The 19,191-nt window shown below is 42.0% G+C and overlaps 1 protein-coding gene across 1 annotated transcript in view; it reads right to left on the bottom strand.

Moving 5' to 3' along the window:
- Positions 1-18,919, bottom strand: part of acsf3 (acyl-CoA synthetase family member 3) — a 32,001-nt gene extending 13,082 nt beyond the window's left edge. Inside the window, 8 exon segments of the mRNA XM_029428539.1 lie at positions 1,347-1,473; positions 1,792-1,889; positions 6,688-6,833; positions 7,730-7,884; positions 12,397-12,552; positions 17,032-17,343; positions 17,345-17,844; positions 18,868-18,919. Of these exon segments, the coding sequence (XP_029284399.1) occupies positions 1,347-1,473; positions 1,792-1,889; positions 6,688-6,833; positions 7,730-7,884; positions 12,397-12,552; positions 17,032-17,343; positions 17,345-17,755 (1,405 nt within the window). The 5' untranslated portion in view covers positions 17,756-17,844; positions 18,868-18,919.
- Positions 18,920-19,191: the final 272 nt, after the last annotated feature.

Here is a 19,191-nt window from a genome sequence, read left to right as displayed (position 1 = left end):
TAACATTGTCTGAGCAAACAAAAAATATCAGAACTTTCACTCTTTCACACTTCAAAAAAATGTGTGTGTTTAAATTGGCATCAGGGAACACAGGCAGGTGGGTGGGCGAGGAATGTGTCTGATAGCTTACTATTGGAGAAGTCTGCGGTGTGTGTGTGGCTCGAGGGACTGGTCTGTGGGGAGCTGATTGCACAGGCTCTCATTATGTGGCCAGTGGCTGTAATGGAGTGTGACAGCAGCGTGCTGTGCTCTGGATCTCTGTCCTTCCAGCCTGCAAAGCCAATTAAACACACTCTTCCCTGCTCTCACACTGCCTCGCCCAGCTTTGCTCTCCATCACTTGCTCCTTCCTTACTTCTATTCACCCCCACGACCCCTCCACCACCACCAGCTTTCCATCCCCACCTTATCCATCCCTTACTCTCTCTGGGGCCTAACATGCCATCGTTTGGTTGCTGACTCTCTCTAACCCCTCCACCACCACCACCACCACCACATACTTCCAGCTCTTACCTCACTCTTTTAGCCTCAGGCTCTTATTTCCTGTTGTCTACATGACAATCAAAAGCTCCAATTGCTTCTGCCCTCCCTCCTGCGTCCCCCAGCCTCCCTTCATTCACCCCAAGCCAACCAAACGCTAGTCTCCCAGTGGATTTGCAGTAAAGCAGAGCTCCTTTTTTTTGGGGGGGGGGGGGGGGGCGGGCAGAAAGAGAATTTATGGGCTGCAGGTAGAGAGAGCCTCTGATGACAGCTTCCCTGTGTGCTGCCACACATAGAGACTAAAAATGAGAGAGAGAGAGAGAGAGAGAGAGAGAGAGAGAGAGAGAGAGAGAGAGAGAGAGAGAGAGAGAGAGAGAGAGAAAGAGAAAGAGAAAGAGAAAGAGAGAGAAAGAGAGAGAGAGAGAGAAAGAGAGAGAGAAAGAGAAAGAGAGAGAGAAATACTTGGTTTCTCAAGACCCAGAGCAGTCACAACCACTTAGGAGGAAAAATGCCCTGCAGCACCAAAAATACACATAGTCCATTTATCACTCCCTTATAGTCCCCCAAAATGTGCACACGCACACATACATTACACACATATTCAATTTCGGAGTGTGTGTGTGGGCTTCCTGGACAGGACTCCTGGTTTTTAAGAGTTTAAAATCAAGCCCTGAAAGTGCAGTCTGTAGCAGAGATGAAAAAGAATCTTTGGAGATCATTCCTTCTTGTGTGAATCCCTCTGACAGCACAACTCATGTAGATGCAATTAGTGGCAGACTTCACTCCCTCCAAGGAACAGTATGTGTGCATGTACAGTGCCGAAGTGTGAGTTAAGAGAAAAGGGCAGAGGACAGGAGGGTTTGGTACCTGTTTTGAACCAGCCGTCATCAGTGAAAGATGCTTTGGTCTCTTGAGGTTTGTTCCAGTACTCTTTAAAGACTGACGGACCTCTTACTAGGAGCTCTCCTTCTTTCCCCTCCAGACCTGGACGTACCTGCGATACATAACAGAGAAAAGAGGAAGAGACCAATATAGATGAAGTAGACAGTTTAACAGAGTTGAGTGCACTATCCACTTGATGCTAAGTGATGTACCAGCCAGCAACAGCAAGACAACGACACATGCTTAACTGGATCTAACCTGCATGCAGTTATGAGAGCAAAAGACTGTATTTCCACTGGTAATAAATACAGAAAGAAAATAGAATATCCCATTTGTTACATTTATTTCTGGAAAATATGCAGTCACACAAGTGTTTTTCATCCACTGTCTGCAGATAAATAGTCTTCTAAGTTGTAATGTCATTGATTACCTGAGTCTCGCGGTGATTGCCCACCACAATGGTGGTGTTGATCGTGTTATTCATAACAATCTGAACATCCACACTGGGAAGTGGTAACCCCACAGCCCCTGTCAACAAACCAAGCAGAAACACAGACAAAAACACATGAGTACAAATGGAAGGGAGTCTATTGAAAGCAAGATGGGATGATTTGTGTCCCTTTCAGAGAAGTTGAACACTTATATAGACAATAACCGGCGGAGTGATCGTCAACAACCTTTAGTGCAGTATTTCTACCACAGTGGGAGTGCTCTCTTCCAAGATGGCATTAACCTCCGTCCGCAGGGCATAACTAGTCACTGAATGGTTTGCTGAGCTTGTAAAACACTAAACTAAAAGCCATTCGTCTCACTCATCCCAAGTCAGCTTATTTGTACAGCAATGGAGATTTTTGGGGCAATGCCTGATGCAGCTATTTTCTCCAACATCAAGTAAACTCCCAATTAGAGAACTCTTAAAAACAGATACCAGGCCAAGAATACACTTCAGTACGTTGCGATCTATCTTCTCAGAATGACACTGAACTGCAGCATGCTCGGCTGTCAACCTAAAATTGTCAAACTCAAAATGTCACTCTCCTCCGAAGCACACAATGCCAATAATACTTGCACCATGCACCTCCGTAACCATCCACTGAAAAAAAAATCTCACTACTTCTGCACCCATTTCACACTGTTTCTGACTTCGTTAGAATTCAGAGGTTCAGTCCAAAATACTGCTGGCGCTGAGTGCTTGTCAAGGCTCTCTTACTGCAGCACAGGTGCATAACAATTAATGCATTTTATGAAATACAATAAGAGCATCAAACCTGTAACTGTGATCTCTAGTAATGTTTAAGTGAAACTATTAATAAGAAATGTGTAAAAACAAATGTGTTTCAAATTGAAAATCCTAAAAAAGTACTGACAGGGGATGTCGGCCTCCATATTTGTGTGTGTGCAAGTGTGACCTCCTGAGTTAAGTAATTATAGCAAAGAGTGCACAGGGGATGCACAGAGAAGGTCTCAGTGGTGTTTTGTGTGTGTGTGTGTGTGTGTGTGTGTGTGTGTGTGTGTTTGTCTGTGTGTGTGTGTGTGTGTGTGTGTTTGTCTGTGTGTGTGTGTGTGCCTGTCTTAAGGCTATTATGCCATTTCACAGACCACTGCTCTCCCAATAAAGAGCAGGTCTGGTCCTGATTAAAGAGTGATTCTCTCACTTCATATTGATCTAATCCACTTGGGTCCTGATTGGCAATGTCTATCACACGCACGCACACACACACACACACACACACACACACACACACACACACACACACACACACACACACACCATTACTTGCATTCAGTGCAGCAGGGAAAACCAACTGACCACAGAAGTAACAAGACTGTTTGTCAGTGGGCAGTCAAGAAAGCGAACAAGCTTGAGTCAGAAGGTTAGACGAGCTGAATCCTGACAAGTTATAATGATGAGTGCATCCTGAACTGCGCTGGACGGTGCCAACAAGGTTAATTGAGACCTAAAGCAAGAAGTGCCTCAATATCTTATTTTTTTATTAGAGTGACAGTATGGAGGATAGGATCAGGATCAGCTGGAGGACGATCACGTCTTGCTCAAAGACATTTCAGCAGGGTTAAGCGGCCAGTGTGCTTCATCAGAGCTGCTTGTAGGACGGTTGAATAACTTTGGAAACCTCCTCCTCCCACACCTTTCTGACTGGGACTGGTGGGGCTGTGTGCGACCATCCCACATCAACACCCACTTTACACCGTGATTCACCAGCGTGTGTATTTGAGAAAGGAGTTAAAACAACTACAAACATGTTGATTTCTGACGTGTCATACAAACCAGCTCTTTTATTCATTCTAGCAATAGTCAATCCTTAATATCTCCAAAAATGGATCAAGGGTTGATTAAGGCTGTCAGGTTTGTACTAATTAATGTCAAAGATTAGGCAGGGAGTAAGTTCATTCAAAGTTATGTTTCTTTAAAGGATAAAACTGGTTTAAATTTGCGGCTTATACAGAAAGTGAATTTGAAAAGCTGGTAATAAACAGCAAGTTTGTATAATAATACTGTTCGTATTTGTTTCCAAATATGTTTGGCTGATGTGTTTAGTTTAAAGCCCATCTAATGATCGGATACTTTGTGTTTCTGCCCCGTCAGACTTTGTTGCCACATTCCCAGATCTCAGAAATGAACATGGTGAGTATAATGTTATTAGCAATTGGAATGATGGTTGAAACGATGAAAATAATACTGAAGGCCTAAAAAACTGAAATGATCCCACAAAACATAGGTCTTCAACAGGGGGTGTCGCAAAATTATTTGTAGATGAAGCAATTTATTTAGATTTTGCTTTGCGTATTCCGTCCTCCGCTGTGTTTCGCGAAGGGCGGGACTTCGCTCCCGACACGTACACCTACAGTCAGAGACAGAGCGGAGGAAAGGAGAGGCAAAGAAATTTGGGCTACGTACCCCACCGTCGCACAGACCTCATCCAGACCAATTATCACCTCTCCCCCCCCCCCGTCGCACAGACCTCTTCAAGCCTCTTCTATAAAATATATACAGTAGGGGGGTCCCGGCTCCACGCCACACCAGTTTGGTGTGACAAACGTTGAAGACCCCTGCTTTAAAACAAACCTTGTAAATAAGAAATTAAAAACCCAAACAAAAAAAAGGTAAATCTGAGTAATCTTCCTGGAGTTCTTCACCCTCTCCAGCAAAAACACTGGCATCTACAAAATGACAAAAACAGACTCCGTCAATGACAATGAGTCCAAAATCCTTTTACGGTTCATCTCAGGGAATCTCTCTCCCCGTCTATGCCTTCCTCCATCATCATTTTTTTCCTCTCACATCAGGAGCTGTAGAAAATGTTGGAGACATGTAGCATTCTGGTCTCGATGATTCGACAAGATTGAGTGCCATTTTGAAGAGTACAGCCAGGTTATAAATGCTACATGCTGGGTGGGAAAAGGTCTGCGCGGAGTGGAGAAGGAATAATGGTCCAGATAAGACTGTTTGACAGTTATTCTTCCAAGAAGTTATGAAAGACATAAAGCTTTGGCTGGACATCATGGGAAAGACAAGACGTAGAGTGGGAAGGTCTGGCGCCGTCTCTGGTCTCTATGTCAGTAAAAAGATTTAAAAAAAGGCTGAAAAGTATAAAGAAAAAATAATCAAAAAGATGAAAAGGGGCAGCAGAGCGAGATCATTATGAGATGTAAAGAACGAGGATGAACTAATCTCACATATTTACATCCCAACAAGGGCAGTATGACCTAGAAAGCCACAATGCAGTTAATCTGGAATGCTCCAAAACTGTAAACTACACAACAAAATCAGGCCAATTAGATGCCCTAAATACAGTAGAAAAGTATTAATACAATTGCTGTCAATAAGGATATTAAGAGCTGAGTTGTCTGCTACTTAGTTGGCGGAGGGCAAAGAAAGTGAGTGTGTGTGAGAGAGGGGGAGAGATGGTGACTCTACTCCACTACTCTTCTGAGAGTGTTTCCTGTGGTTGCTATTGATCCATTTTAACCTACTTAAAGACAAGACAAGAACACACTGACTCAAACAGGCACAAGCTCATGCCTGTATACTCTACACACCTACACACATACGTACACACTTCTTCCACAAAAGTCTTTGTGCTGCAGCGGAAACATCAATAGAACCACAGCCACTGTTAATAATCACCAGAGAGGAATCAAACACCGCCTGCTCAGTTTATGCCAAACATTATCTGACAAACAAACAAAACAATACCCCAACAAAACAGCAGACAGAGGACTACCCAATCCACTTGCAAGCTCATTAGCTTTACCTGTAAGAGGAAGAGTTGGCTGGGGAACGGGAAGGGAAGGAGAGAGAGAAAGGGGGGAGGACAGGAGAAGACGGGAGAAGAAAGCAACCGCCACTATTCTGACCTCATTTCCAAACCTAGCCTTTGTTTTTGCACGTGTGAGGGAGGTGTCGTTGGGATCAAGGGGTTTTACCTGACACCACACCAAAGAAAAGTGCCAACGATCAAAACAGCAAACATGAAGCCGAAGTACTGAATCAAACTGGTGAGGGAGGTAGAACAATATCAGATATATTGGAATCCTCTGCTCCGTAAAGTCATTTGTGTTTTAATCAATCTCCATGAAAGCCTGACGTCTAAAACCACACTCCCTGCCCATGTTTCCTGGACACAGACAAAAAAATCAAAACAAAAATCTATTTAAAGTGATTATGTTGGAATAAATCACAAGTTTGTAGAGTGATAATCAAGAGCTAGCAAATTCTGAAAAGTAATGCCAGCTTCACGTCGGGCTTAATTACTACACAGCAGCGACAGACAAAGAAGGTCACGTCAATGTTTTTTCTTTTCTCCCAAAGCCAATGATAACACATTTCAAACTAGCATTTTTAAAAGTGCATAATATCCACATTCACATTCGATGTATTACTGAAATTACCTTGGTACCTTTATTAATGTTCATACCAGTTAAGAGCAAATGAGGAAATGTTGCCCTTGGTTTGTTTTGTCACAAAAAGGTTTCTAAACTGGATTAACTGCTGATTATCAGATGTAAAACATAAAAATAAAACTTCATTTCCTGCCGTTGATCCAGCAGTTGGCATATGACCTCACCAAAGACCTGCAGCTTCTGCTGCCGTTAGTGTTTCGACACCTGAGGTTGAATGAACGTTGTCCACCAGAGTGAAGGAGTTGGAATAAACCACTTTGAAGCCGTTTTGACTTTAGTTTACTATTATCTTACTTTTACCGGTTTCCCTCGATATGTGATTTTCCCATACTGACTACGAGTATAAAAGTGTGTGTGGGTGGATGTAGACTGTAAGTGTATTCAGTCAGTCAAACTTGTGTACCTGGGATGCGTGGGCCCTTGAGAGGGTTGGACAGTGCCATGCCGATCTCTGTCATGCCGTAGCGTTCCAGCAGTGTGTGTCCTGTAATTTCCTCCCAGCGCTGCAGAGTGGGAAGAGGGAGAGCGGCCGAGCCCGAAACCATCAGCCTGGAGAGAGAGAGAGAGAGAGAGAGAGAGAGAGAGAGAGAGAGAGAGAGAGAGAGGAGAGAGAGAGAGAGAGAGAGAGAGAGAGAGAGAGAGAGAGAGAGAGAGAGAGAGAGAGAGAGAGAGAGAGAGAGAGAGAGAGAGAGAGGGCCGGACATGAAGGTTTCAAATAACACATTCCTAGGTTATACTATAATATTGTTTTATATTTCCCATTCAAGAGCACCTCCGTGCTACAGAGCCCAGTAATAAAAAATTGTCAAATCATATTTTACTTGCTTTTTGTAAGTTGAAAACAGATTGTGTTAAATGGACATACAATATTGTCGCATATTGATCGCAGGCACCGCAGGAGTTGAATCGTAACATCTAACAATGTAAAAATGAGAAAAAGATGTTATGTGTTATTACATTTTTCCTGGGCATCATAGAGGGGCAATAAAAACGCCGTCTGGAAACAACAGTTAATCGCTATTCTGATATGTATGCACAGATACCAGCTTCATTGCTCATTGACATATTGTAAATTATACACATCTCTGAAACTCTGGAGCTGGAGGGACGAACACCGTTCTTCCAAACGATATTCCATTATTAAATGTTTTTGATTATGAAGGTGGTGGTGAGCTCTGTCCGACACTTTCGTCTAAAATAAAAGGTGCTTACTGTGCGTGAATGGTTATCCCTACTGACAAACTGACCTGTGTGGTAGCCACTGACTCTGTGAATGTGTGTGAACTGGCTGAATGCTGACATGTGTTGTAAAGCGCTTTGAGTGATTGCAAAGATTGTAAAAGGGCTGTATGAATGGAGTCCATTTGCAGACCATTTACATACAAGTATCCACACACACATCAGCCAAGGAGTAAGCTGTCCATCATTGATCCCACAGTCAGTACCTGATCCTCTCTTTGCAGATCGCTTTGACAAAGTCCTTGACGTGAGGCTGTGTGAAGTGCTGATCATAGTACTGGATCAGCTTAGAGTAGATAGTTGGCACAGCCATGAACACATTAACCAGGGGAGCCTTGGAGCTCAACATCATCTGCCACACCTGGGACAGAGACAGGCAGAGAGACAGAGAGACAGAGAGAGAGCGAGACAGAGACAGAGACAGGCAGAGAGACAGAGAGAGAGCGAGACAGAGACAGAGACAGAGACAGAGACAGGCAGAGAGACAGAGAGACAGAGAGAGAGCGAGACAGAGACAGAGACAGGCAGAGAGACAGAGAGACAGAGAGAGAGCGAGACAGAGACAGAGACAGGCAGAGAGACAGAGAGAGAGCGAGACAGAGACAGAGACAGAGAGGAGGAGGGAGAGAGGGGGCGAGAGAGCGAGAGAGGGAGAGAGAGAGAGACAGAGAGCGAGAGAGAGAGACAGAGAGAGAGAGACAGAGACAGATACGAGGGAGACAGAGAGGGGGAGAGAGAGAGCGAGCGAGAGAGAGAGACAGAGAGCGAGAGACAGAGAGAGAGAGACAGAGACAGATACGAGGGAGACAGAGAGGGGGAGAGAGAGACAGAGAGCGAGAGAGAGAGACAGAGAGCGAGAGACAGAGACAGAGAGCGAGAGACAGATACGAGAGAGACAGAGACAGAGAGGGGGAGAGAGAGAGGGAGAGAGAGCGAGAGACAGACAGAGAGAGAGAGAGATGGAGAGAGAAAGACGGAGTCAGAGAGAGCGAGAGAAAAAGAAAGAAAGAGAGAGATGTAATATACAGTATATATATATATATATATATATATATATATATATATATATACACACACAAACACACAAAAAGGCATATTAACAGTAAATTCATCATGTACATTTATAGATGTCTGTTGTAATTGTCATTATTCATACAATGCTTTGGCAATACTGTATGTCGTTATAGTCATGCTAATAAACCAATTAGAATTTAAGAGGGAGAGAGAGAGAGAAGCACAACAAGTAGCTGAACAGGGAGGAAGAGAGAAGGAGATAAGGAGGATAAAATCGGCAAGGCCATGAAAACTAAGTTATTACATTCAGATTCCCTTAGTGCATGTGAGAGTGCCATTTATTTGATTTGATGTAAATGGCAGAGCAAGGTCTAGACAGTAGCCAAAACACCAAAAAAAGACAAGAAAAAAAAGTCAAGATTTGTAAAGGTCATAAGGAGGAAAACAGCAGACTGCTGTAGGGCAGAGGCGGCTTGTGGGCCACTTAAAAGGCCTTCACACGTTTGACAAATGTGTTTTCTGCCCGTTACAGGAGGAGCTCCGCTGCATTAAGCGTGCTCTACGGGCGCTAATGTACATACACTTACATCGTGAACTACATGCGCATATAAAACATATTGTTCAAATATCACATAAACTCACTTGTTCAAGGACAAAGCTACTTTACACATCCCGCCCCACCCACTCTATCTCCTTCCCGCTTACTCACACACACACACACACACACACGTACACACACACACAGTCTGGGAACATCGCAGTAGATGATGGGAGGATGGGACGACAGCATGAATTAAGTGAAGGTGAACGACAGCTTCTCTAAGTCCCGTCTCCCCCCCCCCCCCCCCCCTTGGGAGACAAACGCTCCTCCCCAGCTGTCTCCCCTTCCCCTCCCCTCTCCGTCTACTTATCTTCACTTCTTCTTCTTTCATTCTACCTCCATTCCCAGAAAGCTTCTTTTTCATTCTCTACTTTCATCTCTGACCCCACATCTTCCCTTCATCTTTCTTTTTCCCCTCTCCCCTCTGCTCCCTATCTCACATTCACTTACCTTCTCTCTCCATTTCGGAATTTCCTGCTTCGCTGCCTCTGCAGTCTCTCTCTCTCTCTCTCTCTCACACACACACACACACACACACACACACACACACACACACACACACAAAAAGCAGTCTCTCCTATCATCCGTCTCACCTACAGAAGCACCACATCCTTCTTAATGTGCCAGCAATTTCTAAACTCTTCCTTCCACTTCTCCTTTGAGTCCCCTCGTTGTAGACTCGCCTGATCTATTATCTATCTAACCTATCTCACATCATCTAGCTCTGATAAACAAACATAACTGAAATAAATAGACAAATACAGTGGAGACTTGTCAACAGTCTAATTGGATCCATATCCCATTTCTCACCATATCATTACAAGTTGATCTAAAAATTGGGGGCCTTCACCTTTACACATACGGTATAAAACTTTGTGCAGAGAGATGGATTATTAACTGAGTGTGCCCTGACTATTCTGGGTGGTGTCTATCAAGTGCAGTGGAGCGCTTCCACCAAGTCCAGTCTGGAGGGAAGAGGAAGGCAATTTATGTCCGTCAAAGAGCTGAACTCCACCAAGGGGACAGGATGTGATGAGAGCAGGGGGCCAATAGCCTGCATCCTAAACAACTCTATGATGCTCAGGCCTCAACACTCATCGCGGGACTCCAATACATTTGCTAATTCTTCCTGAAAAGGGCTGGTTGTTGAGCGTCGTCGTGTCTGTCGCGCTGAGTTTCGAACTCTCAGGGTATCAAACGTTTGTCAGATTGTTTATCAGCTGTCATAATTTTATTTAGGAACGACTTTGTACAGTGTAATGTGTTAAAGGTAAACTTAGTTATGGTATTGGCACTGCTTACAAAATAAGAGCGTGTACTTACTGTACGTCAGCATGTTAATTAACAAGCTCACAATGAAAATGCTAACATGCTGATGTTTGGCAGGTACAATAGTTACCATGATCACCATCTTACTTAGCATGCTAACATTTGGTAATTAGCACTGAACACAAAGTAAAGCTGTGGATGATGTGAATGTTATTCGTTTCGCAGGTATTTCGTCAAAAAACTAAGTATTGGAACAATTTAAATTACAATAAATTCCATAGAGGACAAGAACGTCTGCAACTAAGTTGCACGGTAATCCTTTCAGTGATTCAATAATAGTTGTTGAAGCGTTTCACTTAAAACCACCTCATACTGGTGGTACAGGAAAAGTCAATGGGACTTCTCCTCTGGGGACCATGAATGTCGGAACAAAATGTTGTGCCAATATATCTAGTAGATATTTCACAGGATAAATGAAAACTTTGAGCTGCTGTGGGAACTAGAGGAGAAGTGAGGGGATTACCAAAACAGTAGGCTTTATCCTCTGACCACCATAAATGTCTGTATAAACTTGTATGGGAATCCATCCAATAGTTGCTGAGATTTTTGAGGACCAAAGTGGTGGACAGACCGACGCACAAAGCGACCTCCTGTATAGAGACTGTGCCATCTCCCCCTCCAAGTCTTTGTCCAACCTAAACTATTAATCTTTGAATTATAATAAGAGGCATATGTGAGTGTGTCAGAATACTTTTAAACTAGCAACTCATCAACCAGTATGTTTGCCTTTACCTGATGCGTCATCGCCCCCTCTTATTAAATATCTCAATAATGTTTGTGATAACATATTTTGTAATGTGTGTTAATGCAGAATTTCCTCGTGGTTAATCAAAATATAAGTTGCCGTAATGAAGTAGTCAATGGGGATTCACACAAAAGAATCTGACCAGCGCAGAACCCCAGAAGGAGTATCTGCGCCTGTCAGTCTGCAGCAGCACACTTGAAATAGACATATGTGCGATTTACTGGATCACAATTCCTGCACTGAAGATTTTTGTCACTATCTCGATGCGAAATCAGAAAAAAATCAATGCCGGCCTCTGCCGCCTAGGCTACCCTTCAGAGATCTAAGAGGATAGAAGAGACAGACTATCGATCACTTCATCAATATACTGTTACTTCAGAAGGAGGAGAATAAAGGCTTTTTTTCTGGGGGTGAGCGGAGGGGTTGTGTGGTTTGGTACACAAGGTCAGGGATAACAGCTACATACTGATAGCTATTACAGTGTAGCATATCCCTGTTGAAAGATACATATGTCCTTTAAAGACCTTTACTTTCCATCTACCTTCACTGCCATTAAGCTTTAAAGGTCCTAATATACAAACTAAAACATACATTGGAAAACATGTGCAATTGCGCGCACACACACACACACACACACACACACACACACACACACACACACACACACACACACACACACACACACAGCACCCCATCTTCCCCTCCCTTCTCAGAGCAAAACAAGCACCATCATCCTTCAATGTCAGCTCATCGATTGATCCGCTGCTTAAGCCCTTGCCGTGAGTCGGCATTGGTCAGATACAAAGCCACACAAGGCAATTCATCACCGAGCCCCAAACACTTAGTTTGACAGTCAGAGAGGGAGGAAGAGAGACTGATAGGAGAGAGCGAGAGGAGCTGAAGCGAGAAGAAAAGAAAAGAGGGAGGAAAAAAGTGGAAAAGGAACAGGAAACACTGAAAGAGAAAGAGGGGTTGATGAGGTCTTTTTTCATTGTCCACACAGGACTTATGAATCTGAAATACTTCTTAGCCTCACTTTCAATTATAGCCTGGCACTCATAGTCACCGCCCGAGCACTACAGCCGTAAAAAACCGCCTCTTTTGTTCAGGGGTGTTAATGAAAAAAGGTATACTGTACTAAGAGAAAGAGTTAGAACAAGAAAGAGACAGAGTGCGGTCGAGACCTTCTGAGGCTGGAATTCAGGCAGCATAACGCAGGTGGCGCCGACCCAGAGTGGGCACAGTAGCTTGTTAACAATGCCATGCACGTGGTGGAGCGGCAAAATGTGGAGGATGACGTCATCTTTGGACCACGCCCACTGTGAAACCAGACACTGGACCTGAGGGTGAGGGGGAGACAGGGGAGGAAAGAGAGGAGAGGGTCAGCCACCTCAATCAGCTTCCACTGTTGCAGACATTTGTTACGACAGTTTTTGGTGTCGAGGTGCAGTTTAGTTTTATAACTTTTTACTCCTAAACTGCTGTATTCACACTTCAATTAGTCATTTCCTGCTGCTGCAAGAATGACTTCTGACAACCCCTGTGAACAATAAATTTGGTTGCAGTTGGAGAACATAATAATAACACAAGATTATTATAAATCTAACTGCATTATGGTCTAATAAGACTCCTGTTGGTGGAGAAATCTGTATACATCTCTTCAACAATTAATTTCTCACTGCATGATATGCAAACTGTAAGTATAGAAAGAACACTAAAAATCGGATGTTTATCACTCATGTTTTGAAATGCCATTATTAGATCTGCTGTGAAATGGGATATCTCAGCATGTCACGACATTATTTGCTTTTATTACCTCCGACAAGGACATTATATGTTCGGTTGGGCTTGTTGGTCTGTTTGTCTATCAGCAGGATTATGAAAAGAATACTGGGACGATTTTCATGAAACTTGGTGCAAGGGTGTAGCACGGGCCAAGGACGTACGGAGCCGAATCACGAGGCAGATACGTGCATTATTCTTCACTTCTGGAAACAGCCTTGGCAGAGGTGCTGCGCTCTCTGAGTGCCCTTTAGTTGTTTAGGTGTTTGATTTATCACATTTAAGAAGCAAGTTGTTATTAAGCAATATCACGTTTAAAAGTGTTGTCACACAATGACTGAATTGTCGATAGTGGATTGCTGGACTATTTCTTACAGAAATTGAGCGCTCAGTTACTTTAGGAATGAAGGATAGGAAAGTCTCATTTCTTCTCGTAAAGTCAATTTTATTTATATAGCTCAAAAGTCATCAATTAATCTTGTTGTCTCTTGATTCAAATATCAACCTGACTCACCATTAAGGTTAATTTAGTTTTGATTTGATTATGTAGGGCATAGAAACTGATTGAACTTCATCCTTGTGCACCTGAAACAACTTATGATATATTGCTTAGCAGTACACTGGGGGATTGTGTCTGTATAAATAGTTTTATGTTTGTGACTGTGAATAAGAGGTTTTGTAGGAATATGTGAAATGTAATGTTTTATAATAGGCTTAATCTATTAAACTAACTACCTTCCTGAAGTTATGATTCAACTTTTGTTGAACTAAAACTGATTATTTGTATCCTAGAGATATATTGAATTGCATTAAGAAGGGCCTAAAAACCTTTCTCATTTCCGTAACCTCTTATGTCTGTTGTCGTTTTTGTTGTTGTCCTGCATCATGCTTTCAGCTTTGAAAGGCGCTTTACAAATACAATTTATTATTATTATTATTATTATTATTATTATTATTATTATTATTATTATTATTATTATCATCATCATCATCATCATCATCATCATCATCATCATCATCATTATTATTATTATTATTATTATTATTATTATTATTATTATTATTATTATTATTATTATATTATACAGGTGTCTTGGTTATTGTGCCTGGTTTATTAACAGTGAAACTTAGTATGTTATAACAATTATATTGGCTTATGTTGCCATTCACTGGGAGAAAATAGCAGCATTACCGTCTGTGTAGGCACTATCAGGTATTTACAGTATATACCCAAAATGATGCAACAGAACATTCAGTATATATATATATATATATATATATATATATATATATATATATATATATATATATATATATATATATATACACATACACACACAGATTGTCAAAGACATCAAAAAATGGTGAAAAATGAATATTGGGATCAGATCTTAAATCCAAGCTTAAATTTGGAAGTTATACAGCAAATTTATTTTTCTTTCAAGATTGCCTCAAGTCTTCATTCACATTAACCTGACAGAGGAGCTTTCCAGGAACTCTGACAACCTGATGTTGTTGCCTTCCAGGAAAACAGACAGACTCACTTAATCATTCACTCACTCACTTCCCTGGCCCAACCAGAGACAAATGGAGCTCTGCCTTCTTTCAGAGGGATTTAATTTTCCACACTATTGGACATGTAGGTCAATTTCACTTAAAAATATACAGGAAAATCTTCAGGAGTTCTCTAATGGCATAAATTAGTGATTATTCAGAAAGCTCGACTGGAACAAAAGAAGAATGATGCTAATTAGGAATTTAAATGTGGGTGTGGCCATTTCTAAACACTCAGAAACATGCATACATTTTATGTGTCTCCATTTCTTTGAGCTCGGGATAGCCACCTCATAATCTCTGCCTGCACTGCATGAAATATCAAATGCCATGCTTTAAATAAATCAAACTCAGAAGACAAACATGCAAAAGATAATGTGAATGTAGCAATTTCTTGCGTTGTAAATCAGAAAAAAATGTAAGTTTAATATAGTCCCTTTGTAAAAATGTAATATGAACTAAAACAGAAATTACAGGACAATTAGGTAAATTATTTAAAGCGGGACTTTTACATATATGAACGTCCATAGCATTCATGCCCTTGCCAAACAAACTCACGCAATGCGGATTAAGCCTATTGCTGCTGGGGACAACTCTCTACATGTTGCAGTATACCAGAGTTGTGGTGTCTGTGGCGACTTTCCCGCGCTGGCGCACGAGTGATGCATTTTACATCAACCAGCCAGAGCTAAAGGGGGCAGGAGGTGGGGTGACTATATCGACAGAGCAGCAATTAGGAGTATGGTGGAAGCTATAGCGGAAAATACTAAGAAGCAGAGATGCTCCAGATTATTTGGTGTTTTACTTGGTGTTCAGAGTAAGGATGAAAATCAAAAAAAAGAAAACCCAGTCAATTATTTATGCCTCAGTCAGAGAAAAATGGGATTCAACAAGCCATCAGATTTATCTCCTCTTCCTATGTCACATGCAAGGTCATTAGAATATACCGCCCCCCATCTGAGTATCTCCACCAGCGACCATTGCTATTTTTCTGTTTGGGAGTGGGGCTTAAAGCGGAAAGTTTCAGACGGAGGGTGAATACAGGTACTGTATATTCAGACAGACAGTATGAGAATATTAAAGGATGTAAACATGTTCTAGTAGAAACCAAAAATATAAGTATGAACTTGAAAATGAGCATATATCCCCTTCAAAAGGTTCAATGTGCAATTCAGAGAAAGAAATAGGGGGCAGTATTTCACCTTTAACTGGGTCCATACGATCTCTAATGTTTATATTTTAATTGTAGTAGCTTGGCATATTTAAAGTATTCTAATGTATTCTATATATTGTGTATTGCATTTACTCCTGTGTAACGCCTGTCAGTCAGTTAGTGGGCAAGAATGACAAAAATCTGTGTTTACTGGGGCACGAATGTTAACCGACTGTAGTCTGTGTAACGTTACGTTAGTTTGTTTATTGGACTAAATCCAAAGTGGCAGAAACTAGAAAACGACCCTCATATTCGTCTCGTCTTCCCGATGGCGGTGCAGCCAATAGAGCAGCCCGCCGGGGAGGAGAGAGGTCGGCCGAGCCGGAACTCGGCAGCCGACTGTCAGACCGAAGAGACTTGAGCTCAGCTAGAACAAGCCCCAGCGCCGGCACACAGCGGGATGCTGGACCTGTGTAACAGCAGTAACAGGGAGTCTGCAGTTCCCCGGTGTTGTGGCTGAACCCGAGCTAACTGCTAACTGAAGCTACGCCGTTTACCGGGGCTGCCGACAGCTATACACTCGGTGATGAAACAGCCTCCTGGCAGCTGTGAGGACGAGGCAAGAAAACAGACTCGGAACATGACTGTAATATTTACAAGCGAGTCAGACAGCTGTACTTCTTCTCCCTCTGTACTGAGGGCAGACTGGAGCTACAGTGTCTCACTATCGCCACTAGAGGAACAAGTGGTATTACAGACTGGACAGAGCGCAGCTAGTCAGTTAGCATGCTAACTTCAGTAGATATCTCTGCAACACAACACACAGACGTCTCTGACATAACGTCAACACTGTTAGATCTTCACATTCTGTTGATAATGTGAGTTCATTGTTTTAATCGTTTAAATTCTGGCATATCTCACACATTGAACCTTTAAGCATGCGTCAATATTGTTTGTGTAACAGAGCTCAACTGCGACATTCATATTCTGAATTATAAGATATTATTTTTTATCATTAGCCACTATGTCATAACCATCCAAGGTAGACTTAGCAAGAGCAAATGAGAAACGATGGTGTATGCTCGCGTAGAAGCCCAAAGCCCGTATGATATCAACCTTGTTATAAGAAAAACAAGTTTTATTTGTGAAGTCGGCTCGGTTGGAAACTTTCTCTTGTATTAGAAAATAGTTCACCAAAATGTGTTTCTGAAAACATTTGAGGCGAGAAATAAGCCATGCAGTCGCTTAATCTGTCTTCATTTTTGATAGATAATGGTTAGTTTAAAAGTTTTTCAGGAGTTTCCAGAGGTGGCAAAAAAATAACATTTACCATGGCTTGGATGCTGCAGTGTGTATGTAGAACTCCCTTGGGTCTCCCTGTGGTACCACTGGTGTAGATGATCATAGCCGGTCGATCAGCCCAGTCTGTGTCGTCTCCTGTCTCCTTCTCTTGGATGTCTGCCCCATCTGAGGTGCCCAGGTTAGACGTAGGGGGCAGAGTCAGGCATGGCAGCCCCAGCCTCTGAGCAAGTGGCTCAAGTGTTTCAGCATAGGGATGCCCTGCCACCAGCAGTGAACTCTGGGAGTCAGAGATGATGTACTCCAGCTCAGATTCAGGGTGTTTTTGGTAGAGTGGCACCGCCTGTCCCACCACTCATCCAAGCTGCCCACTGTGCCACTGTATAGGAAGCATCATTAGCACACAGGAAAGAGATTCGTTTTCCTTCCAGATCCCCAAAGTCAGAGTTGAGAGCAGCACTGATTCTACCTGCAAGACCTAAGCTGCTGCAATACAGTTGCTTATAGCTGTGGCTGCCACTGCTGTCTATGATAGCAAGCTTATCTCCAAATGCTCGAGCTCTGGTAAACACTGGCTTCTGGTTTATTCTTGATGATGGTGCTGTAGCCCATCTATGAGCCCCTCTTTGAACCACAGTTCCCAGTAGCCATTGCCCTGGCTTTGATGGGCTATATGTTCTGTGAAGAGTGGCTTTCAAGTGAGACGGTGTCCACTTCAGAGAGTGGCAGGAAGCAGCAACAAGTCCTGACAGCATGTTTGCGCTGTTCAGACCCTCTAGAGTGAGAACCTCATGATGGCTCCACCCGTAGCCTCTTCCATCTGCTCATATCAGACATCTGTGAGCTGACAGGGAAAAAAAAAGCTTAGTTTTATCAAGCAGCACACCAAATTTGCTGACAACTTCTCCTAAAAGGCAAATACCAAATGAATCTAAGTATCCCCCTGACATTGGTAATCTCCTTCCACTTTCATTCATCTAGAACTATTTTACTAACATAAATGCACTGCATGTGGCTTAAATGTATTGTTTCGTCTATCATTTTTTAACATGGTGAGCAGAAAAAGGAACACATTGTAAAAAATGATTAGTTGATTAAGAGTAACATTAAGGAGCATTCAATCAAATAAGTATTGCACTTTTACCGCTGCGGAAGTTTGACATATACATCGTCAAAATCGAAGCAGCAGAGTCTGAGAAACTCTGACTATTAGTCTTTAATATTGGTCAAAATACTTCATCCTTAATTTTCCATAATAGACCTACAACTCATTGCAACCCACACCTCCAATGTGAAACGAACTCGATATGGACATCACAATACCATTTGAAGGACCAGATGCGCTGTGTTTAGTGTTTGTTATTATGCCAATTTATGCCAACAGTCCACAGGAGGCTTTAAAAAAATAAAATAAAATACATCTACAATATAACACCACAAATATATACACAAAACCACTATCTGTGATCTTATAATCTATTGTTAATACCATGTTTACTTTATTTTTCAGTAACTTCTATAAATATGCGTCAATTGCATTTAAAAAAGTAGATTATGTGTACACTTTTCACAAGTATAATGTATAAAGTACAATGTCGATTCAAAACAGAGACTGTTCTTTTTGTCATTGCCATTAACGTTGTCTGATTCTGTACTGCTGACCGTTAACGTTACCGTAACATTTGACATGTTAACATTAAGTTAACTAACAGTGACATATTGAAGACGACCTCCACACTGACGGGACCTCAGCCAAACATACGGACAATTAAAATCCCGTTTCTACAGCGAATAATGTACGAATATTTCTAAAGTAATACCAGTGTACTGCGTGTAAATATATGTCTTTAATTCATAGTCCTCTTACCCAAAACATAAACCGGTACGTCTTGTAGTGAAGGACGGTGCAACATGATAACTCTTCCGGCATGAAACAAATGTTGCCTAAATGGTTCCTGACTGGTAAGAACACAAGCTCTTGTGTGGCGGCTGAGACTTTAAAAATACTGTTTTTAATTGTCCGAGAACATTGTGTTTCGTTATTTTGATGACGTTTAACTTACTTGTATTTTACTACATGTAATGATTTAAATCCACATCTCTGCAGACAATTATTAAATTGTATTGCTTTTAGTATGAATTTATTTAGTCTGTTTTGGATCATTGAACCTTTTTTGATATTTTTAAGTTA

The sequence above is a fragment of the Cottoperca gobio genome, chromosome 3 (genome assembly GCF_900634415.1).
Source record: "Cottoperca gobio chromosome 3, fCotGob3.1, whole genome shotgun sequence".
NCBI lineage: Eukaryota > Metazoa > Chordata > Actinopteri > Perciformes > Bovichtidae > Cottoperca > Cottoperca gobio.
Note: the sequence above shows the minus strand (reverse complement) of the source record. Positions and strands in the feature narration are given on the sequence as shown.